Below are 25,937 nucleotides of genomic sequence, written 5' to 3' on the forward strand. Positions count from 1 at the left end.
TGGATTTCAGTTGTTTATACTCATCTCATTTTTAAAGAGTTTCTTGGACTGAATTTTAAGTATATTAGAGAATAATTCTTTGTACATCTCAAGTATTGAGATTAAATAGTAGAATACTAAGTACAGGATAAAACCTGGGCAGAAATTGAACAGTCTAAAGTATACTCTTTTCTGTATTACTAGCAATATGAAGTTGTTTGGGGAACAGTTATTCAGTACATGATTAGTTGACCTACTAGGCATTTTTTCCATTTCTTATTTTTGTGGAATAGGTATACCTTTCACATAGTAGCTTATCAATAATATTGGAATGGATAGATAATAATTAAGTTTTTATTACTATCATTATTTTATATAGTAGAGCTTTCAGGTTCATTACCTGTTCTAAAATTCGTATTAGCATCACTAGTCTGAAGGAACAAATACTAAAGACTATAATTCAAGAAAACTTTACTGAATTAAAAAAAAATTAAAAGTGCACAGTTTAATGAGCACACTGTGTTATCTGAGAATATTGACCCAGAATAGCCAACACCAAGGCAAATTCTAAGAAAATTACTGGACTTAAAAGAAAAATGCTTTGAGCACCTGGGCAGCAAGAGTAAGTGACTTATAAGGGAAAGAACATTAGCTTATCATCAGAGCTTTCATCAACAAAGTATAGAAAGTTTATGCCAGAATAAGAGGGGTTAACATTCTTTAAACTTTTTATTTTCAGATAATTTCAAATTTACAGAAAAATTACAAATAATAACACAGACAACTTCTATATACCTTTTACCCAGATTCACCCATTTTTAACATTTTGCCACATCTGCTTTGATCATTCTCTCTCTCTCTCTCTCCTCTCCCTCTCTGTCTCTGATTATACATGCACATAGACACATACTATTTTGGGGGGACCATTTGAAATTGCGGTGCAGATATCTTTTCTCTTTCATTAGTGTGTATTTCCTAAGAGCAGCAATATTATCCTACATATTCACAGTACAGATATCAAAATCATGAACTTTAAAATTGATAGAAATTACAGTCTACATTCCAGTTTTGTCAGTTACTTCAGTAATATCCTTTAATAGCTTTTTTTTTCCTGCCAGTCTAGAATCCAGCTCATGATCGATCATCTGTTGCATTTAGTTGTCATGTTGCTCTAATCTCTTTAATCTGGAAGAATTCCTTAACTTGCCTTGTTTTTCATTACATTAACATTTTTGAAGAATACAGGTCATTTATTTTGTAGAATATTCTTCAATTTAGGTTTATCCGCTGTTGCCTTGTGATTAAGATTCAGGTTATAGATACACCCATAGCCAGAGTACTACATAGGTGACATTGTATCCTTCTCAGATGTCACATCTGGAGGTGGATAATATCCATCTGCCTCTCATTGGGAGGTGTTCATTTTGATCACTTGGTCAAGGTAATCCATTGTCTTGGGGTCTCCACTGCATAGTTTCTGTTTTCCCCTTGCAACTAATAAGCCATCTGTAGCAAGGCACTTTGAGACCTTCAGATATCTTATTCCTTGTCAAACTGTCCCTCTGGATTTCTTAGCCATCCATGACTATTGCTTGAACCAATCTTGACTCTGATGGGTGCAAAGTGGTGATTTCCCAACTCCGCCATTTTTTCCACACTTGTCAGCCTGCCTTCTGTTGTAAGGAAGAGCACTCCTTTATTATCGCTACTTATCATATATTCATTATCAATGTGGACTTGTGGATTCCTTTTCTTGTTTTGTTTTTAATAAATAGAACTTATTTTATAGAATAGTTTTAGATTTACAGAAAAATTGAACAAGAAGTACAGAGAGTTCCTATGTACTCCCTTCACCCTCCCCAACAGTTTACCTTTTTAATTAGCATCTTGCATTAGTGTGGTACATTTGTTACAGTTGGTGAGCCAATATTGATAAATTATTATTAACTAAAATCCATAATTTACATTAGGATTCACTGTTTGTGTTGACAAATGCCACGTATTGTACAGAATGGTTTCACTGCCTTGAAAGTCTTCTGTGCTCCACCTGTTCATCCCCCTAACTCCTGGCAACCAATATCTTTTTTTACTGTCTGCATAGTTTTGCCTTTTCCGGAATGTCATATAATTGGAATCATACAGTGTGTAGCCTTTTCAGATTGGCTTCTTTCACTTAGCAGTGTATACTTAAGGTTCCTCCATGTCTTTTCATGGCTTGATAGCTCATTTCTCTGGATTGTTACATAATATTTCATATGGGTCTACCACAGTTTGTTTATTCACCTATTAAATATCTTGGTTGCTCCCAAGTTTTGGCAAATATGAATAAAGCTGCTATAAACATTTGTGTGTAGAATTTCGTGTGGACATAATTTTTAACTCATTTGAGTAAATACCTAGGAGCAGAATTGCTCGATTTTATGGTTTAGCTTTGTAAGAAACGGCCAAATTCTCTTCCAAATTGAATTACCATTTTGCATTCACACCAGCAAGAATGAGACTTCCTGTTGTCCTACATCCTTGTCAGCACTTGGTGTTGTCAGTGTTTTGGATTTTAGCTGTTCCATTACGTGATCCTGTGTCCTTTCAATTCTCACAATTAACAAGTTTCCTCTATTTTTTAAGAACATCGGTTTTTATTTATTTGTGTATAATGTAATGGTAATTCAGCTAGTGTTTTGCAATATTGTTTTGACCTTCATAGCTGTTATGAATATTTTAAATTTCCTTGTAGTATTTTAAAGTTATCTTTGACTAAGTAGTATAACAAGTTCTTTTTTAACTCATTAACTTTTTTTCTCATTTGTGCTTCCTTTAGATGTATTTCTGCCATTATAGGTGCCTTTTGGGATTTTTACTGATTTGCTCTTCCCCATATATGTTGTAATGCTGCTTATTGGGCATAGGTTATTGCTATCTTTTGATAGACTTCAGAGACACTGAGCAGATCTTACTGGCTCAGTTGCTTCTTACTGTTTATGATTTCCAAGATTTCTCTCTCTCTTTTTTAATGTGTTTATCCAAGAGGAAACACTTTATATGGTAATCTTACCTGAAATCATCTCTGAGAGTTTTTGAATATATGTATGAAGGAATATTGTTTCCCCATCTAAAGGCTCATGGTAAACATACTTTTCCCACAAGGAGAACAACACCATCATCATATCATGGTTTTCTCTTACTGTCATCTTCTCTAGTTCTTTAGTAGGAAGTGGTGGGCTCAGCTCAGCACAGTAGTTGACCATGAAGTTGACTTTGGTTTGACTGAAGTAGAAGATGATAGTGAGGGTGAGATTAAAAAGCTAGAAACACTATCCAGGAATTGTTGGTGTTCCATACTGAGCAATAATGTGGAGAAGAATTGGGCATTACTTATTGCCGAAGGCTAGATTCAGCATGACAGTATTTTTCAAAAGTTTAAAAACAAGTAAAACTAAACAATATGTTACTTAGGGGTATACACTTATGTTGCAAAACTCTATAAAGATCTGTAAGGGAATGGCCAGAAAGGAAAACCAAAAGACTCATTTGTGGTGAGAGAGGCAGAGGGATAATGGAATCAGGGGACATTTTAGTTCTTAAGCTAGTTGGTGGCATCATGGGTGTTTTTATTTTCATGCTTCATAACTTAGATATACTTTACATCAATTCTTTCAAAAATATATTAAATACGTGAAGAAAGAAAAAGCGGAGATAAAATTGGGACTTTGAAGCCAGGTAGACCGGGGTTCAAATCCCAACTCTGTTGCTTACAACTGTGTGGCCCTGGGCAAGTTAGTTATTTAACCTTTTTGAATTTTACTTTACTTATGGAAAAGTAAAATGAAAATTGCGTGGTTGTTTTAAGAATTGGCAGTAGTGTATATGAAGTGCCAAACATGGTCTTCACACAAAGTAGGGGTCGGGTAAATATTTTGGCTATTAATATTGTTACTGCCAGGAAGCATGGAGGTTTGAATTTTGAAATCTTTAAGATTTCTTTTCCTGAGCCTGTAGTTTATAATGTAAATTTAGATATTTCAGGGAATCAGCATTGTGGGCTAAATACGGGATGTTTAGAATGCGAATTAAATAAAGGAGTTGATTTATATTCTTGTTTATTTATCATTTAGGTGGGAGACCTACCTGATGCAGATATTAAACCTCCAGAAAATGTGCTCTTTGTGTGTAAATTGAACCCAGTGACCACAGATGAAGATCTGGAGATAATATTCTCAAGATTTGGGCCAATAAGAAGGTAGTCTCTAGAATTAGTGAAAGATTTAGAAAAACTAGGTATTAGTTGGTGGTTTTCTAATAACATTTTTGATGAGTCTGTGAACTCTAGGTGAATTTTATACGGGTGAGTTTTACAGATGAGTCTGTTGGACAGTAGGGAAGAAAAACATGTATGTAAATGTGTATGCGTAGATATATGTGTGTGTATATATTGCAATGTGTGTGTATGCATTATACATTGAGTGATTCTCTCACTCCCAGCACAGACATTTTCAACTCTAAAACAGGAAGTGAATGGAACAGTTTAAGTCTAGTTCTGTAGTATTCTTCTTTAATATTTTAAATAGCTATCTCATTTAAATTTTCCCTAGAATTACCAGCAACCTATGTCAAAATTAATTTGAATATAAGTTTTCTAAAATTTTTCTTTTGGTTAATTTTCCTTGTATTATTAATGCAAAAGTTTATGAAGCTAGTGTTTCTGTGAGAAAGGGGAATATTTTGTAATTGATTAAAAAATATTTTAAGTTTAGAATTTCCTTTCATTTCATGTTTTTTCTTCTATGAAGCCATTCTTTTTTTTAAAGTCATGCATCAATTTCTGTTGACCTTTTTTTTGTTTTTAATTTTTATTTATTTATTTATGGCCGTGTTGGGTCTTCATTTCTGTGCGAGGGCTTTCTCCAGTTGCGGCAAGCGGGGGCCACTCTTCATCGCGGTGCACGGGCCTCTCATTATCGCGGCCTCTCTTGTTGCGGAGCACAGGCTCCAGACGCGCAGGCTCAGTAATTGTGGCTTACGGGCCCAGTTGCTCCACGGCATGCGGGATCCTCCCAGACCAGGGCTCGAACCCGTGTCCCCTGCATTGGCAGGCAGATTCTCAACCATTGTGCCACGAGGGAAGCCCTATGAAGCCATTCTTTATTCTTCTATTGAAAGGAAAATCTTTCTATAAAAGACTACCTGACTTTATTCCTCTACTCACTTATAATATATCATCTTTATAAAAATATTTCCTATACTGCTACTTCTTATTTTTAAATTGGAGACATTATATTCTAACTTCTTGCTAAGGAAGATGAGGATTCACCTCTATTTCTATCCTGCCCTCTTCATTCTCCCTGCCTACTACTTTGGTTGTATCATAATTTTGGTTAGATCTTTGTTCAATATTTACATTTTAATGTATACTTAAATATTGTAACAGCTGAACCATATGCTATAATGTGATTACTTTTCCTTTCTCTCACAATGTTTTTTGTCCCTGTTTCATTTCATGTGTTTAAAATGAGACTTGAGATACATGAGGAAAAATGATTAAGCCAGGTGCTTTAAATTCCACCTTACTGGCCCTTTCACTTGGTTAAGATGGATTAGTTCTGTATCATAGCTAGACTTATGCAATTACATTTGAGCTTGGTTTATATTAAAATTCAAAAATCCCAAATCGTAAGTTTACTAAACATGTGTATATGTATGAATGTGTGTGCATTATTCTACAGTGACATTAGATAATCTGTAATTCATCTGTACTTGGACTAGAAATAAATTACCATTTAAAAGGATTTTTAGCAGTAATTTCCCTTTGCCAAAGGAAAATTAAATATTTTTATCTATTCTTCCTTCAGTGTTTTGGGAATTTAGGATTGTAGGCCTAGATAGGGCATTTATAGTAGAATCTAGATAATTTAGTTTCTAGAGTGGTGAACTATTTTTAAAAAAATAATTATCATTGAAGAAATTTGGAGAAATATAGTTCTGTGAATTTAACTTTGGCTTCTTTTGTTTTTTACTTTTGAAGAGTAAGAGTGAATGCTTTTTCTTTAAAGTCACTTTTTTCCAAACTTTGTTTCAGTTGTGAAGTTATCCGGGATTGGAAGACTGGAGAATCCCTGTGTTATGCTTTTATTGAATTTGAAAAAGTAGGTCATAATATAGATATATTCAATTTGTATTTTTTTTTGGTCTATGGTATTAAAGTGTGAAAATGTATAGAACTTTTTCTGGTCTCTAAGATTAGAAAATTAGTTTGCCCTTTCTTTAGGCACCCAAGAAAAATAACTTTGTAATATTCAAATAGGGGATAAATTTAACATCTATCAATGTTAATGTATGTATCTTTACTTTAGGTTCAGTTTCAACCTACATGAATGTATCTTTAAAATTTTAAAGTTTTAGGTAAAGTTTTTCACATTCTATAAACAATTTTTCAGTGCTATTTAGGTAGATATAATAATTGAGTAATAGAAAGAGAACCAATCTGGGTGTTATGATCTAGATATTAATTTCAGCTCTGTCATTGACCAACTATTCTATGATATTTGGCAGTTTATTTAGAATTCTTCTTTCTAGGCTCAGTTCAGTTTCAGGTTCAGTTTCAACCTACATGAATGTATCTTTAAAATTTTAAAGTTTTAGGTAAAGTTTTTCACATTCTATAAACAATTTTTCAGTGCTATTTAGGTAGATATAATAATTGAGTAATAGAAAGAGAACCAATCTGGGTGTTATGATCTAGATATTAATTTCAGCTCTGTCATTGACCAACTATTCTATGATATTTGGCAGTTTATTTAGAATTCTTCTTTCTAGGCATTATCTTCCTTATAAGTAAAACTTGAGTATGAGATTAGATGGTACTTTCTAGATCTGTAATAGGAATGATAGCTTATGTTACTCAAGTAATTTTCTTTAAGCAAGCATTATGCTATTTGACCTGCATTTAATCCTCACAACTCTGAGATAGGTACTGTCCTCCTTCTCCAAATAAGTAAACTGAGACACACAGTGGTAGTGTGACTTGTTTAAAATCATGTACCTAGTGAATGTCATAGCCTTCTGTCCTGCTGTTTTATTTTCAAAGAAATAGTTAATAACTCAATTAACATTTTATATAACAAATATTAACTACCACCCATATTTATAAAATTGTTCAGATTTAAAATGTTGTTAATACTCATAAATTCAGTGTAATTCTTTAAAAAAAAACCCATCAAATTTAAATGTGACTTATACAGTGACTAGGAACATTTGTATTAATTCTGTTTCTTCTTTGCACTTTTCTTCATCTGATAAATAAATGCAAAAGCTTGTATTTGCTCTTAGGATTTGAACTTAGGTATGTCTGATGCTGTTCCCAATGTTTTTAGCCATTTTGCTAGGCTACGTTATTTCTTTTTGCAGCTTTGGACTGAAGTGTGTCCAGTAGTAGCTCATTCTAAGTTATAGTTATTCCAAAGTACTTGTTGAACACCTTTTATATTTCAGGCACTGCAGTAGGGCCTAGGGGTACAAGATGAATAATGGAGGGTTGAGGAAGACAGACACATAACACATTATACCTAGACACTGTGTCAGGTGTACCAGAAATAATATTTACAAGGTACATTGGTGTCAGCAGAAAGGAGATCTCTACCTTTAGTTTGCTATGAATACTTTTTGTCAACTTGACAGTGTTATTCCATCACTGAGCATAGATTATATTGTTTATTTGCTTACAAACATAATTTCATTTTGTTTATGGCAGATAGACTAATATCTTCTGCAGGTATACCATTTGCCATGAATACATAGTTCAGGTCAACTTTAGAGCATAGAGTGGTTCTAGAATCTATGGATTCTTTATCATGATTCAACATTTCAGTTTTTGAAGTGAACCTTTTATTTATTTATTTATTTTTGGCTGCGTTGGGTCTTAGTTGCTGAGCGTGGGCTTTCTCTAATTGCGGCGAGCGGGGGCTACTCTTCGTTGTGGTGCACGGGCATCTCATTGCGGTGGCTTCTCTTGTTGCGGAGCACGGGCTCTAGGCACATGGGCTTCAGTAGTTGTGGCACACGGGCTCAGTAGTTGTGGCGCATAGGCTTAGTTGCTCCGTGGCATGTGGGATCTTCCTGGACCAGGGATCAAACCCGTGTCCCCTGCATTGGCAGGCATATTCTTAACCACCGTGCCACCGGGGAAGTCCCTGAGGTGAATCTTTTGTAGCCTTTCTCTTTTCTTGAAAATTAGATTAAGCTACGTTATTCTGCTTCATAATTCTCCTGAGCGGTAGCCTCTTTGTAAGTATCCATCGCTGAGTCTTTTTTGCATGTTATGCAAGTTCTCTATGCTTTGGATAATCTGATCAAAATTTTTTTAAAACTGAGGAATGAAATACATGCCGAAAACGTGCAGCTCATGAGTGAACAGCTTGATGAATTAATCACAGTTAATACACCCATGTAAATCACCACCCAGGTCAAGAAATAAAACACCAGCAGAAAAAAAATTACCGGAATCCCAGAGGCCCCACCTGTGTCCCCTTCCGCAAACTTCCCCATTGATGCTACTTCTGATATAGATTTTGTCTAATTTTAAACTTCATATCAGTGTACGCACAATGTGTGGTTTTGGTGTCTAGCTTCTTTTGCTCAGTGTTAACATTTGCAAGATTTGTTCGTTACTGCATGTAGCTTTTAACTTTTTTGTTAATTTTCATTGGAAATATGGTATTTTATGTGTGTATGTAAATTTTCACTGACATATAGTATTTTATTGTGTGTATGTAAATTTTCATTGCCATATGGTATTTCATTGCGCATATATAACATTATTTAGATTTCCAGTCTGCTGTTGATGGACATTTGGGTCTTTCCCAGTTTTAGCTACTACGAATGGTGCTGCTCTAAACCATTTCTGTCATGTCTTTCAGTGTACAAATGTATGCATTTTTGTTGGGTATATATCCAAGAGGGAATTGCTGTGTCATAGGGTAGGTGTAGCTTCAGGAGATAATTCCAGTCAGCTTTCCAAAGGGATTATCCTAATTTTCACTTCCACTAGCAATGTATGGGAGTCCCTATTATTCTGTAGCTTTACCAACTCTTGGTATGGTCTGTCTTTTAAATTTTATCCACTCTGGTGGGTGTGTAGTGGTATCTTATTGTGGTTTTATTTTGCATTTTCCTGATTGAGCCCCTTTTCATATGTTTATTGCCATTTAAACGTCCTTTATAAAAATGAAATACCTGTTCAAGACTTGGCCACTTTGGGATTGGGTGTTTGTGCCTTTTTATTGATTTGTAAGAATTCTTTGTACTTTCTGGGTACAAACTCATTTTTGGTTGTATGTGTTGCAAGTATCTGCTGCTCAGTGGATTACCTTTTTCCCGTTCTTAATGGTGTCTTTTGCAGAGGCTTCCCTGACCGGGAACTTAATGGTGTCTTTTGATAAGCAGAAATTTCTAATTTTCAGTTCAGTTTATCAGCTTTTCTTCCTTATTGCCTATTTTTAAAGATGTTTGCCTACCTGAAGTCATGAAAATATTCTCTATGCTATCTTTAGAAGCTCTGTTGTGAAATTATCTTTCCCATTTAGATCTGAAATTTGATTTTTGTATATTATGTGTGTCGTGTTAAATTTCATTTTTCTTGCATAAGATAGCCAGGTGACCCAGCAAAATTCGTTAAAAAGGTTGACCCATTTGCATAGCTCTTCAGTACCAACTTTGTCATGAATCAGGTGTCCACATGTGTAAAGTCTGTTTCTGGATGCCGCACTGTTGCACTGGTCTGTTTGTCCTTGCACCACTCTCAAATTGTGTGAATTACTACAGCTTTATAATGTCTTGATATCTGGTAGTGTGAGTCCTCCAACTTTGTTCTTCTTAAAGATTTTCTTGGATATTTTTGTCCTTTGCATGCATTTCCATATGTGTTTTTTATAATTTTTAATTGAAGTGTAGTTGATTTACAATGCGCTTAATCTAAATTTTGAAGAGATTCCTTAACTGTTGTTTAGGTATAAGTAAATTGAGTATTTGCAAATATTATCCTCCTGAAAAAAAGTATCTGAGAACTTTCTCTTTGGGGAAATGGCACAGTGATGGAATTATGCCTGCCTAAGGGTCATCAGTCAGATTTATCAAACATGCACTGATTGCCTACCATGTGCCAGATGATGGTCTAAATGATGTAGATTCAAAGATGAATAAAATTTTGTCCCTTGGAGTTTATGTTCCATTTAATTCTTGACGTACATTGTAAATAAATATGATTATAACTAGTTCTTTTATCTGCTTCTCTTTGGATTGTTTCTAGTTGAGTTGTGAACAGACCAAAAAATAAGTTTCCAGCGACCTAGGAGAAAATTGATCAGTGCTGGATTGAAATGTGTCATTTCTAGTCTTCAGATGTCAGAAATGGGGATGTAGGGCTTGTGAAGTTACTGACAAGAATTCTTATGTAACATAGACCTTGGTATCATAGGCCCACAATCCATTATCCAAAACCCTTGGGAGTAACTGTTCCCATTTCAGACTTTTTCAGAATTTAGAAATGTAATACTGCGTGTTTGTGTGTGTGTGTGTGCGCGCAACACACATATCTCTGGGTTACGTGGCACACTTCTGGGTCAGCATTCCATAATCACAGAAATACTTCTGCTGTGAAAACAAATGAATATTCATACTTAGTAGAATAAGTTAAGGTTTATCCTTCCATTAGGTTTTGCTGTCACATGGATTTTAACACCAAATTTATAAAAACAGTTTTCAGGATATTTTTGGGTTTTGAGTAAAAGGGATTATGGATTTGTATAACACAGTTGGTAAGTGTATGTATGTGCACTGCAATCAGACTGCCTCGGTTCAAATCCTGGCTCTCGCCCTTGCCAACTGTGTGCCCTTTAGCAACTTCTATATCGCTCTAAACCTCTGTTTTCTCTTTGACAAAATGGAGGTAATAGTAGGTAATACCTCAGAAGGTTGTTATCAGAGTTAATTGAGATAATAGATGCAAAGCATTTAACAGCATTTGGTGCATAGTAAGTATTCAAATTTTAGTTTTAGTAACAAGAAACTTTTTGTATTTTCAGTATTTGTTCTAGCTGCAGAAATCTTTTCTATAAAGATTTATGCTTGAGTTTTTGTAATTACTATCAGGAAGAAGATTGTGAGAAAGCGTTCTTCAAGATGGACAATGTACTTATAGATGACAGAAGAATACATGTGGACTTTAGCCAGTCTGTTGCAAAGGTTAAATGGAAAGGAAAAGGTATGTTGGTTCATCTTCCTTTGTTTCTGTTCTGCTTTGCATCGTGTGTGTGTGTGTGTATCTCTTTTGACGGTGCTGTTAACTAGAAATGTTCAGTGATGTAACTCCTGCTATTTGATTTTACCTAGCTGCTATCTAGTATACAAGATGGGGGTATGTGTGTGTGAGTGTGTGTATTTGTATTTTTTTTAATTTTTTAATTTTTACTGAAGTATAATTGATTTACAATGTTGTGTTAGTTTCAGGTGCACAGCAAAGTGATTCAGTTATACATATACATATATCTATTCTTTTTTAGATTCTTTTCCCATGTAGGTCATTACAGAGTATTGAGTAGTGTTCCCTGTGCTATATAGTAGGTCCTTATTAGTTATCTATTTTGTATATAGTAGTGTGTATATGTCAAGCCCAATCTCCCCATTTATCTCACTCCCCCATCCCCCTGTTAACCATAAGGTTGTTTTCTGCATCTGTAACTCTATTTCTATTTTGTAAATAAGTTCATTTGTACTATTTTTTTAGATTCCACATATAAGTGATATCATATGATATTTGTCCTTCTCTATCTGATGTATAGGTGTATTTTAAACTGATGATGAATATATTTTCTATGTTTGACTGTATTATAAATCACTTATAATTACCCATTGCAGACATAACATGTTTCCAAAGTAATTACCATTTGGTGGTTTGGCTCTTCTAGATGCAAAACTCTTAAAAATTCTTTTTTCTGGGGCTTCCCTGGTGGCGCAGTGGTTAAGAATCCACCTGCCAGTGCAGGGGACATGGGTTTGAGCCGTGGTCTGGGAAGATCCCACATGCTGCAGAGCAGCTAAGCCCGTGTGCCACAACTACTGAAGCCCATGTGCGTAGAGCCCGTGCTCCGCAAAAAGAGAAGTCACCGGGATGAGAAGCCCGCGCACCGCAACGAAGAGTAGCTCCCGTTCGCCACAACTAGAGAAAGCCCGTGCACATCAACAAAGACCCAATGCAGCCAAAAACAAATAAATTTTAAAAAAAAATTCTTTTTTATAAAGTTTGTTTGTTTTAGTTGTCATATGGTACAAAATTGAAAAGATCTGTGTACTAGGTCCTATCCCTACACATATGACATATCCTACATATGCATATATATGTCAGATAAATTTCTGCTAGTGGTAGCGTAACAAACTTAAGGTTGAATCTGTGTATACTGAAATACTACGGGTTTTTGATTGCTGATGCAGTGTTTTTATTTATTTATTTTTTATAAATTTATTTATTTATTTGGCTGCATTGGATCTTGTTGCGCGCGGGCTTTTCTCTAGTTGCGGAGAGCGGGGGCTGCTCTTTGATGCGGTGCATGGGCTTCTCATTGCAGTGGCTTCTCTTGTTGAGCATGGGCTCTAGGTGCACGGGCTTCAGTAGCTGTGGCACGCGGGCTCAGTGGTTGTGGCTCGCGGGCTCTAGAGCGCAGGCTCAGTAGTTGAGGCGCACAGGCTTAGTTGCTCCGCGGCATGTGGAAACTTCCCAGACCAGGGCTTGAACCCGTGTCCTCTGCATTGGCAGGCAAATTCTTAACCACTGCACCACCAGGGAAGCCCGGCAGGTGGATTCTTAACCACTGTGCCACCAGGGAAGTTCCTGAGATAATTCTGTATATTATGGATTAACATTTAAAAAAATTGAACATATCTTGTGTACCATTCACAGTGCTAAGTACTTTTCCTTATAGCCTTGTTTAATGATTCCAACAGCATTGTGAAATGTTGATATTATTTTCAGTTCCTAAATGAAGAGAATGACTTTCAGAGAATTGAAGTGTCCTACCTAGGACCTCCCACTAGAGTCAAGATTTGAATCCAAAACTTCTCACTTTGATCTGTTGCTCCTTCGACAGTATACCATAACTGCTTCATCCATAGTGAGACTTCTAATGGCAGGCACATGGCACATATTTTTCAGTGATGAAATGGTGCCTGTTTGTTACAGTTACCAGTATTTTAACTCTTACAGTTGTCTGTTTCACATTTATATGAAACTTGGCCTACTGGCCCTTTTCCTTTACAGAGCTTCTGGAATTGCCAAATAGATTCATCTTGTCTTTGATGCTTATAAGCCTCTCAGATCTCAGACACAGGTCCCAAGCCCTCAATTTCCTTTGGGCCTAATGTTCTCATAGACTTAATGGCTCTACTTGAACCCTGAATTATTTTCCAGTGATTGTATTCACTGCGTAATTTAGGATTTGGAAGTTTGGTGTTGTAATATTCATGTATGTCATTAGGGGGCAGCATCTGGCTACCTAGCAAAATGGATATCTGATTTCAGTTAAAATAGTGGTGGAGAATGAATTACTATGATTCTTTTGTTTTCTTCTCAGCCTTTTTCTATCCCCTGATATATATGCCACTTATAAAATAGTTCTTATATATTATACCTCTTATAAAATAATTATTGTTCTTGATGAATCAGGTGATTTTCTTACTAGGCTGTTTCTTCTTTTTTTAAATAGGTGGGAAATACACCAAGAGTGATTTCAAGGAATATGAAAAGGAACAGGATAAAACATCTAATCTGGTTCTGAAAGATAAAGTAAAGCCCAAACAGGAGTATCCTTCACAAGAACCAGTTGGTCAATATGTATTGACCATCCAATCTGGAGATTAGAGTGTGATACCTTATAAAAAGGCTATAGAAGACAAGTTCCTGAATCCAGATGGTTTGTGAAGAAATCACTTAGTTGATTGTTACCTCTTTTCACCATTTTACATATGTATACTTTGCTTTTTCAGTATATTCTCTATTGTATGGAGAAAGTTAAGGTTGAAAGAAGTTTTGAGCTTAATTCTTTTACCTCCCTACACTTAGGTTAAGGTTATCTCTTATTCTCAGAAGATCTGCGGGTAAGAGTTGTATTTTCTATATATAATCTTAATGTTTTAAATTTCTCATAGTCAGAAATTTCTTTGTTATAGCTAAGCTAAACGCTTTGTGTTAAGCCTTCTTATATGTTTAACTTCTTTGGAGTTGGTGAATATGTAGATAACAAAATCCTGTTGTTGTTTTACGTTATTAGATTGCTTCTTTCTGCATAATACATTGTCAGTCTAGCAGCAAATATTTATTGGGCTCCTGTTGTGTACAAAAGTTGACTTTTATAGGATTAAAAAGAAATCCATTGACTTGACCCTTTAGTTTATAGATTCTTTCAAGTTTTAGGCTGAGACAAATAAGAAGCAATGAAACATGCTTTTCATATTATGTCATTTTAGTTTGTTCATTGATATTCTCATTATAAATCTATCACTCCATACATGGCAAAGGTTATTTCTTTTGTGATTCTTTCTCGTAAGTAGTTTCTTGTTTCCTAGTTTCTGTTGGTGTTTTAGGGATTCTGTTTACCCATACTGTATAGACATGTTTTTCCCAAGTATTCATCAGGAAAAGTGAATATCAGGTTGACCTGTTAAATATTTTTTATTGTATTGGCTGTCTAATGCACAAAGCATTGTAAGGTGTTAGAGTTGGATAAAGTCTGGAGTATACTGACATAATCAGCATGAAAAGAGGCTTTCACATACAGACAAACCAAACAGTAAACTAAGATTGGTCTGAAAACATGGGCATTAGAGGGGGTATGATTGAAATCTTAGAATCATAAAAGGTGTGGATGGAATACACTTGAGATTTATTCACCAAATCTTTGAAATTAAATTGAGGCCAACCACTAGAAACTGCAACTGGAAGAAGGGAAGTGTGTAGGACGAATGAAAGGAAGGTCAGCTGTGGAGTATAAAGTAGAAGGAGGCATCTTCCCCGCATAGCGGGTGTTCAGGCTGAAAAGGAAGGATACCTAGTATTAAAGTGTTTTAAATTCAAGATGATAGATTACTGAGAGTTAAGAAAGGAACTCGGTGTGTTTGAGAATCAGTCTGTAGGCCAGTGCTGTCTAAGGGGACTTCCTGCAGTGATAGAAATGTGCTGTGTCTCCACTGTCCAGTATGGCTGCTAACCACATGTGGTTATCGAGCGTGTGAAATGGACTGAGGAACTGGATTTTAAAACTTGTTTAATTTTAATTAATTTAAATTTAAACCACTACCCATGGCTAGTATTGAACAGTGCTGCTTTTAACCTTTTGAAGTTGATGGAGAAGACAGGCATGTCCTGGTGCAAACCACTATTCATCATTCACAAACAGCATACTGAACAAGAGAAAGGAATTCATGAATCTGACCCAGTAGGATGATCTTTACATTCCTGGTAATTGATAGGTTTCATTTTAGCAAGTCATTTGTAATCTACAAATTATAGGTACAATTATAGAGGGACAGAACATATGTCTTCATATGTAGCACATATATATATATTTTCACATACATTATTACCATGGTGAAGAAAGGGGATTCTGATGATAATCTAAGTACAGATAAGTCAATTAGAAAGACATGGGATGTACTTTATAGGTCATGAGAGAGAAGGTGCTGTTAAACTATTAATAAGATTCAAAAATAGAAGTAGAAGAGAGAAGTTTAACTTGGCTGCACTAGACCTCAGGGAAGTAATTGGGGAAAAGAGGACAGGGAGATCACAAAGTAGGATTTTGGAGAGATTTGACATCTTCTAAAAGTCTTGATTGTAGTGGTGAGTAGAAGATAGTGGATGAGCAAGGAAGGAAGAGATACCGCAAGTGTCTTGGTGGTATTACAAGTAATCAGCCGATATTATTTGGCATCTGTTACATGCCCAGTGAAGTTTCGCAATGAAATGTAGCCCCTGGACCTTGAAGACATTAAGAACAGACATTAAATAATCACCATTAATTAAATATGTCTAGAGTGTTGCAGAGAAGTGCATTTGTGGGATATGGGACTCATAATAGAGGTAAGGGGTCAGAGGATCCTCAAGTAATACTATACGTAGTGACATTAAAGCTACAGCTTGAATATGGGGGGAGAGGAGGGCTGAGGTGGGATATTATCAATATTTTCTTTATCTGTGATCCATTAAATACAGTTTACATCTTGACTCAGTACAGTCCAAGTATAATCATTCTCACACACACACACACACACACACACACACACACACACACATAATTGAAACAACAGTGTTATAAAATTTTCATTAGATGCCATGTACTCTATTTTCTAGTCTATGTTATTTTAAAATGCTGGCTTTTGGTGACCCACTAACTGGATTTTACACCCCATTGATGGATTATGATCAGTAGTTTGAAACACTCTGAAGCTCCGAAGCACTTTTTAAAAATAGTTTATTATTATTTTAAATATTTATTTATTTATTTTTGGCTGCATTGGGTCTTCGTTGCTGCGTGCGGGCTTTCTCTAGTTGCAGCGAGCGGGGGCTACTCTTCGTTGCAGTGCACGGGCTTCTCATCGCGGTGGCTTCTCTTGTTGTGGAGCGCGGGCTCTAGGCGCGCGGGCTTCAGTAGTTGTGGCACACGGTCTCAGTAGTTGTGCCTCACGGGCTCTAGAGTGCAGGCTCAGTAGTTGTGGCACACGGGCCCAATTGGTCCGTGGCATGTGGGATCTTCCCAGACCAGGGCTCGAATCCGTGTCCCGTGCATTGGCAGGCAGATTCTTAACCACTGCGCCACCAGGGAAGCCCACTCTGAAGCACTTTGGCCAGGGAGCAGCATGTGTAGAGCAAACACTGAGGTGAAATCATAGGCAAGGACTGTTGAATTTGTATCTGGAGAAGGAGACCATCCAGAAGGTACTGTGGAAACACTGCAACATGGTATAAAGGAGAAAAGAAGTTGGAGATAGTGGAGTAATAATAGGATGGTACAGGCTGATTAGCTGTCCTTAGCCGTCTTGTGAAGAGCCAGAAGTTGCAGCGTTTTCCTACTGCATGAGACATCGCTGAGGAAGCGTAGAGCTGTGGCATGTGAAACCCTAGTCCTGAGGGAAGTGTGTCTACTGTTACTCTAGTCCCACACGCCACTAAAATAGCTGTGCGTTTTGGGCTTCCTCCTAGTCTTTCTTTTGAAAACCACTATTCTAGTCCTTGTCAGCCTTCCTCAGAATCTGTTTTAGAGTTTAAGATTATTTTTAGAAGAGGGTCTAATAGTCTTACATTTTCTCTTATTCTAAGACATAGTATGTTAAACACTTATTTCTGAATTGAAACATATATTATTACAATTTTTATAACATTTATGTGAAATTTAAAAATGATTCGCTCATAGTTCTACCGCCTAGGCAAATGATACTTTTTATTTCTCCTTGTTCCTCTCAAGCCTTGATCTTTTATAAAGCTTTATAAAGTTATAATCACTGTGCGGTATATACAGTTTTTGCTTCAAGCTTTTTCCACTTTTAATTTTTTATAAACACCATTCCAGGTTATTTAATAGCATTCATTTGTCATTGTTAATAACTTCCTTTACAGTAATATATCAGTTGAAATACCCTGATGTATTTAAGTATATCTTTATTACTAGGCTGTTTATTGTTCTTAGTTTCTGTTATTAAAAATAATCCTAAAAAAAAAATAATCCTGTTATGTATACAATAGGCCCTCTGTATCTGCAGGTTCCGCATCCATGTAGATGGAAAATATTCAGGAAAGATATTCCAGAAAGTTCCAAAAAGCAAAACTTCAATTTGCCGTGCAGGCAGCTATTTACTAGCATTTATGTTGTATTTACAGCTGTTTACATAGCATTTACATTGTGTTAAGTTTTTAAGTAATGAGATGATTTGAAGTATGAAGGAGGATGTGTGTAGGTTATATGCAAACACCATGCCATTTATATAAAGGACTTGAGCATCTGCAGCTTTTGGTATCCTCAGGGGATCCTGGAGCAAATCCCCTGTGGATAATGAGGGACAGCTGTGCTTGTGTTCATTTAACTTACTGTTATTTTATTTTTTATAAATTCTTGTTTGAATTTAAACATGATAACTATTGATATGCATTGCTAAATTTTCTCCTATAGGACTGAACTAATTTACACTCAAAAGAAGAGTCACACGAGTGTCTTTTTCATCTGTACAGCTTCTCTGGCATTGGGGTTTATAATGTCTTAATTTTTTCTAGTTAAAAATGTGCCTCATTTTCTAAGTTTAAGTTTTTCATTATTGACAAATATGCTTCCTTATTTTTTATGCTACTTATAGTTTTCATTTTTTTTTTTTTTACTCTCTATATTTTTGGCCCACTTACCAATTTATAACCGTTTATTTAAGACAAGTGTTCTTTCCATTTTTCCTGACTCTCTAATGAAGTAAAATGTGAATTAGTTTTGTTTTAGAAATATACTCTATGCTTCTGAGATGCTTCTTGCTTTAAAAAGTTATCTTTAACCTCATGGCCTCCTTTGTTTACCAGATTCTTATGTTTTGATGTATTACCGGTGTCAGTTCTCACGTTTGTCTTTAACTAGCTGCTGCAGTGCAAAATATGATCTTATACTAGATGAGCAGGCAGAAGACTCAAAGTCAAGTTACTCACACACAAGTAAAAAACACAAGAAGAAAACCCGCCACTGCTCTGAAGAAAAAGAAGATGAGGACTATATGCCAGTCAAAAATACAAATCAGGTACTGACTGATGTTCAGACTTAGCTGTAGAGAAATAAATATTTCATCCCTTTGTAAATTACATCTTTTTTTTTTTTTAAATAATAGGTCAGTTTTAACAACTGTAGAATTTTTACTTTTTATTTATTTTTTAATTTATTTATGGCTGTGTTGGGTCTTCGTTTCTGTGCGAGGGCTTTCTCTAGTTGCGGCAAGCAGGGGCCACTCTTCATCGTGATGCGCGGGCCTCTCACTATCGCGGCCTGTCTTGTTGCGGAGCACAAGCTCCAGACGCGCAGGCTCAGCAGCTGTGGCTCACGGGCCTAGTTGCTCCGTGGCATGTGGGATCTTCCCAGACCAGGGCTCGAACCCGTGTCCCCTGCACTGGCAGGCAGACTCTCAACCACTGCGCCACCAGGGAAGCCCTGTAAATTACATCTTAATTTAGGAGATAAGGGTATAGTCCTGATCAGGGATGGATGTGTTTCTAACTCTTAAGATGTAGAATGGCTTCACTAGGGTAATGGACTGTAATTTTCAAGAATATATATAACAGATTATAAAAGATTGTTTTTGAAATAACTTAATATATCATATAGTTCCACATTGTGAAACCAGAGTGATTTTCATACCTGTGGACACTCACTTATTCCTATCAAAAACAAGTGTGGTTATGGTAAAAAAGTTCTTCTAATGGATCGTGTTAATTTATCACCAAGTGTTACGTACAGCACTTACAGCTCTTGAGGTTTTAGGACCTGAAAAACGTTTATGCCCTTCCATATGGTATATATGAAATAAAAGCAGCACTAATAATTATCTTGATCATCCCCAGAGCTTTCCTGAACAATACATTTTCTAAGACAATGATAATAAAAATTCCCCAAAGAAAATTAATTATAAAGAGAAGAAATCATTACCAGCCTGCATTTTGGCTCTCAGTTAAATGAAAAGCAGATTACGTTATATTCCCTTGCTATGGTTTTTGCCACGTAAGGACATTTGAACCTGGGCCCTGGTAGACGAGGAGGCTTTCAGTTGGCAGAGGGGACTCAAGACGGTGAGAACGTTAAGCAAAGACACTGAGATGGAGAGATGTAGTGTGACTGGCAAAGTAAAGGATTTGCTGTCAGAAAAGCTAGGTTTAGATTTCTACATTGCTAATCATTGATGTGACCTCATCAAATTATTTAACTTTCTTGAGCCACAGTTTCCTCCTCTGTGAAATCGAGATAATATTTATTGTCCAGGCATGTTAAGATTAAGTGAAAAAAAAAAAAAATGTGTGTGCACACATTTTCTACACTGGCTCTTACTATTATTTTTACAGTCAAATCGTGTTTTAAATCACTTGGAATAATTTCTCTCTGGTAAGGCCATTAACTGGATCCATATTTCAATTAACTTGTTCTTTTTGATGTTTAAGGATAGCTTAAAATTTTTTCTTTTGTTTCGTAATTTTAAAAATTAATTGTAATCCAAAGTAAAATCTACAAAATGGTACATATAGAAAACCTAGCTTCCACCCTTGTCCTTTCCCCCTTTTCTTCTTTCCCCAAAGATAACCATTTTATGTTTTTTATGGCTTATTCTTCATTTTAAAAATTTTCAGCAAATGCATATTTTATATATATTTTTAGCACCCTGTTTTCTAGACAGCCGATCTTCCTACTCCTTGCTGTCATCCAGCAGAGATCTAATCTCTCTTCTTTCCATAGCCCTTTTACTACTTAAAGATTCCCATCGTTTATGCCCTGCCCTCAGTTTTTAAGTTACATCCTTGTCAATCCTTCAAGTAATCCTCACATGAATCAGTAATAGTAACATCTCTGGTGTCCTTATAATGCGAGGTGGATACTATTGTCTCCATTCACAGCAAAGAAAGTAAAGAATAAAGAGGTTCAGCCACTTGCCAGTGGTTTTACACAGCTAATAAGTAATGGAACCACAATTTAAATTTGGACTTGTACCCTTACTGCTGTTCCTCTTACTTGGAATATATTTCTGTCAGTTTCTTTTCTAAATCTTCTTACCTGGAATATATTCCTGTCAGCAGTTTTCCTTCCTAACTCCAGTTGTTAATTCTAATATAATTTGTCTCATAGTATAATATTCCAGTGTCATCCAATAGGAACATCTCCCTCTTAGTTTTTATACTCTATTAATTTAGCCAAAGATCACCCCAACATCTTTTTTAATGGTGGCTGTACCACACTTCTGTGACTATTTAGCAGGTTTCCCACTAAAACCCCTTAATCCCCCCAGTTAGCTACAGCTCCTCAGCCTGCGCTTGTACGTGGATTCCTCGATGAGTTTGGGCCCGAAACACACATTGGTGTCTTTGAGATGATCAGACGTCTTAAAAAATTCCAAAGACTGGCTGCATTTTAAGTCTGTGGTTCCCACCCTTGCACCCCTGCCTTTTTGTGAATCTTTTTTATCTTGCTGTTTGATTACTTAAAACTTTACAGTAGCAGTAGCAGATGTCTTTCTCTTTCTGCAATAATATTCTAACTTTATCTCTCCCTTCGAAGTGTATTAAAGCAATTGTTTCTGATTTTGTACTTTGATTTAATAATATAGCTGTACTAATTTTCTCTTCTTTCTAATAAAATAGCATCCATTTTTAAGATTTCAGTGGGCCTGGTTTTTTTCTGTTATTCTGCTTTTTATCCTTTTGATTTTAATCTCAAAAATGTAATCGTTAAAGGGAATTTTCAGTGCTAGGTAATTTTCAGGTATAGCTCAAATTTTCCTGTTTGGTGGTGTTTTGCTTGGTGAGCTTAGTTTCCTAAGAATGTTTTAACTTACTTCTTCAAGTGCTTTGTTTTTTATTGAATGACAGCCTTACTGTTCAATTTCGAAATCTCTGTTTAATTTTTCCACCACATGTCTTAATTCCAGAGATGGTTACTGTGTTCTTGAGGTTTGAGTTTTACTGGGGTTACAGGAAATGAGTACTCAGCCGTGGGCTGCCTGGCTGAGAAGTCCTCAGGCTACTTGCCTGTCTTCCTCTGTGGTTTCGTAGGTGTTCAGTATTCTTATAATTTGGGACTCTGTTTTTGTTGTCATTTTAATCATTTAATATTATTTTAGTGATTTAGATGTAACTAAACCTCTTATTTACTCCCAGAGACCTCAGCAAGGACAGTTTTTGGTTGATTTTGTAATTTTTTGACTACTAAACATGAAATTATTGGCTCGGTTAAGTTGAGTGCCTTAAATTGGCCATTTTATGGTGTTCTTTTTCTTTTTTTCTTTCTTTTTTTTTTCAGCTGCTTGTTTGTTTAATCATCTTGTCTTATGTCTTAAATGTGTAGAACAAATAGAATTTTTAAAAGTCCATACTGGAAAGGACTTAGAGCTCATGTGATTCGTTTCCCTCACATTAGATATGAAGATCCTGACCCCACAAGCCCATGGGCCTTATAGTTTAGTGGGAGGACTGGAAGTTTAACATTTATTTTAATTCAGTTGGATGTGGCATAATTTTTTTCATTACTCTATACCACCCCCTTTTCAATTTTATATGTAGAGTTACTGATCAATCAAATAATTATCTCCAACCTATGGGGATCTCTCCTGAGTCTCAGTTTCCTTATATCTGGAAGGAGGATAATATTGTACTCCAAAAGCACTTAGCAATGTGCAAGCACATACTTAGATCTGTTCTAATATGGCTTCATCCAGCTGCCTAAACTTTTCTCCTTCGTACATACAGTACTCATTCTTCCTTGCTTTTCCGTTTTCACTTACACTCCTTGCATCAGCTTTCTTGAAGCCATTCCAAGCCCTAAGCCACTCATCCTTTGAGGCTCATCTCAAGTCCGTTATAACTTCTCTGTGAAACCTTCACTGATGAATCTAACCTCAAGAGCATTTCTTTTTTTTTTTTTAGAAATTCACGTTCTTTTATTTATTTATTTATTTATTTATGACTGTGTTGAGTCTTCGTTTCTGTGCGAGGGCTTTCTCTAGTTGCGGCAAGTGGGGACCACTCTTCATCGCGATGCGCGGGCCTCTCACCATCGCGGCCTCTCTTGTTGCGGAGCACAGGCTCCAGACGCGCAGGCTCAGTGGTTGTGGCTCACGGGCCCAGTTGCTCCGCGGCATGTGGGATCTTCCCAGACCAGGGCTCGAACCCGTGTCTCCTGCATTGGCAGGCAGATTCTCAACCACTGTGCCACCAGGGAAGCCCAAGAGCATTTCTTGTTTGACACATCTCCTAAATGGCAAAGACCATGTGAACCTAGAGCTGCCCGACTTCAAAGCTTGTGTAGCTTTGAAAACTGTGCCAAGTAGGAGAGGTTTTTAAGGTTTCAGTCCATTTCAGATTTTCAGCTTACTCAGTTTTTTCAAAGAATTAAATACTGCATAATCTTTTCTCTCTCTCTCTTATTTTAAACACTCAAAGCATTTAAGTGCCTGTTTGTATAATAATGTGCTGAAGACTTTATAGGATTATACATCAGCTAAAACAGTCTCTCCATTTAAAAAGTTTATTGCCTCAACCAGTACAGAAATAAGTACTAGGTGTACAGTCAGAATAGTACATAGATATTTACATTTTGTGTATGTTACAGGAAGCACAAAAAATTCTTTTATCTAAGGATGTCACATTTTGCTCAAAAATAGTTGATAAAAGGTTAAGCTGAAATACCTACTCATTTTCTACCTCCAGGACTCTTACAGAATGACAAGAACTATTGGTCTTGTGTGGGAAATGATGAGTCAGTTTATAGTGAGGTGTTCCACAGACACTGTGGAGCATAACAATCGTGTTAGGTCTGTTTTCACATACTGCAATCTCTGTGCCAGGCGTAATGTACAGTATCTAGAGAGTATGTGGAGTAATTGCGAATCATTTGCTTAAAACCCAGTCCTTCACCGTGGGTATTCATCACTTGGATTTTAAACCTTGATATTTACATCTACTATAATAATGTCTAAGGTGATAGAGTTGGGCACTTGGGAGTTCAGTCCTTAGAATTTTGCCTTTCTGTTGAGAAATCTTTTAAGAAAGTTGAATTTTATGAACTATTCTTGAAAGAGCATTGGCTCTGGTGTCTTTAGATTTCAGCCACTTGTGGAGGTACTCATTTTAATCAGGGATAAGACACGAGCAGAGATAGAATTGTTGTGTTGTAACTAGCCCTTTTTTGTATGGAAACGTTACTACTGCTCCTTAGTTACTGAGAATAGAACTAAATGTACCCACTTTGTTGTCTTTGGGGCAATGAATTATTTCAGTGTTTGTTAACTCATTTTAAAGAAATATGTCAATAATGATTTTAATAAAAACATTTATCAGCTTAGTCTAAACCAGAAAATTTATTTAGAGATTTAGAGAGGAGCTGTTACAAAAAAATACTTGAAAAGTAATTGCTCAGCTGCGTATCTGGAGCCCGTGCTCCACAACAGGAGAGGCCGCGATAGTGAGAGGCCCGCGCACCGCGATGAAGAGTGGCCCCCGCTCGCCGCAACTGGAGAAAGCCCTCGCACAGAAACAAAGACCCAACACAGCCAAAAATAAATAAGTAAATTAAAAAATAATAATAATAATTGCTCAGACCCAAGTATTCAGAATCTGTTTCCTCTCCTCTTTAGGCTGACTGACCTGTCTAAAACGTCTTCTGGCTATGTTATTTAAATGATGTCTTCTTTATAGGATTCTTATGGGGATTTTAGTAGTTTCATTGTAGATCAGCGATGGAACCACATTTTTGGGGAGTGGAGAGGGGGGAGGTGGAAATGTAACCACACATAACCAGAATTCTTGGTATTGCAATTTCACCCTAAAGACTTCTTATTTCAATTGGGCTATTTCAGTTCCTTGTTTTTGGATCTGATCTTTCAGTTCAGCTGAAATAGTAAGTACAGAATAATGAGATCGATGAGAAAATGGTTAAGTCTTTTTCTGAATTATTTTTGCTTTTTAACTTACAAGATTCTTGGCCTTAGTGGTAGCGTTCAAATTTGAGCTGTTAAAACTGCTTGCTAATGGAGGACTTGTCTAAGTTTTGTTGATAGTGTGCACAAAATGATTATTTTACTGATTCACTTATACCTCTCTCTTTATTCCTTTGACAGGATATCTACAGGGAAATGGGCTTTGGTCACTATGAAGAAGAAGAAAGTTGTTGGGAGAAGCAAAAGAGTGAAAAGAGAGACCAACCTCAAAACCGAAGTCGTAGCCGATCTCGAGAAAGGGATGGCCACTATAGTAACAGTCACAAATCCAAATACCAGACAGATCCCTATGAAAGAGAAAGGAGTAAAAAGAGAGAACGAAGCAGGAGTCCCAAGAAATCCAAAGATAAAGAAAAATCTAAGTACAGATGAAAGTTGAAGAATCAGACATGAGTGGCTAACATATTTGCTCTTGTATAACTTCGAGTACCAGACGTTCAGATTTTGTGTCAAAGCAGTTAAAGACACTGCCTGTTATTTTTTTTTCACAGTAGGATTATGGCCCTTTTAGATTAATACTGATTGTACAGGGCACTGAAAGAAATAAAGAATTGAACATTTTCTTTGTATACTTTTTTACACTAATTTTATTGTTATACATAAATAGTAGTCTTCATTTTTAAAGTCTTTCATATTTTTCAGTCTTTATTTTTAATGAAGTATTTCATGCCTACAAAAATACACAAACGTGTATATATAAGGTATAAAGAATAATAAATACCTGCCATGTACCCATTGGCCAGCTTAGGAAATGAATATTACTGGCAGTTTAAAAGTGCCCTCTCCTTCTCAAATAATTATTATTCTGTATTTTGTGTTTGTCATTCTCTTGCTTGTTATTATAGTTTTACAACATATGTATGTATCCTTAAACAAAATGTTAAGTTTTGTATGTTTTTGAATTTTATATAAATGGTATAAAGTACGTTTACTTCTGTGACTTGCTTTTTTCAGCTTAGTGTTTTTTGAAAGTCATTCATTTTTATTGCTATATTATGAATAGACCATAATTTATCCATTCTTCTGTTGATGGGTGTTTGGGGTTTGATTTTGTTTCTGCTATTGCAAACAATGCTGCTATGAACATTCTTTATCTAGGAGTGATTTGCTTGGTCATGTGATATGGATATCTTCATCTTTATAAGATAATGCCAAGTTATATTCTGCAGTGGCTGTACCAATCATATCCCTACCAGCATTATATG

General features: G+C 36.0%; 1 protein-coding gene across 1 annotated transcript in view; it reads left to right on the forward strand.

Moving 5' to 3' along the window:
* The window catches only part of PPIL4 (peptidylprolyl isomerase like 4), a 35,271-nt gene extending 9,614 nt beyond the window's left edge, over positions 1 to 25,657 (forward strand). The window contains exons 8-13 of the mRNA XM_068550878.1: positions 4,092 to 4,216; positions 6,053 to 6,119; positions 11,119 to 11,230; positions 13,725 to 13,821; positions 18,636 to 18,783; positions 24,853 to 25,657. Coding sequence (XP_068406979.1) covers positions 4,092 to 4,216; positions 6,053 to 6,119; positions 11,119 to 11,230; positions 13,725 to 13,821; positions 18,636 to 18,783; positions 24,853 to 25,104 — 801 coding nt within the window. The 3' untranslated portion in view covers positions 25,105 to 25,657. The remainder of the gene's footprint in view (positions 1 to 4,091; positions 4,217 to 6,052; positions 6,120 to 11,118; positions 11,231 to 13,724; positions 13,822 to 18,635; positions 18,784 to 24,852) is intronic.
* The last annotated feature ends 280 nt before the right edge of the window (positions 25,658 to 25,937 follow it).

This window comes from Eschrichtius robustus, chromosome 9 (genome assembly GCF_028021215.1).
Source record: "Eschrichtius robustus isolate mEscRob2 chromosome 9, mEscRob2.pri, whole genome shotgun sequence".
Lineage (NCBI taxonomy): Eukaryota > Metazoa > Chordata > Mammalia > Artiodactyla > Eschrichtiidae > Eschrichtius > Eschrichtius robustus.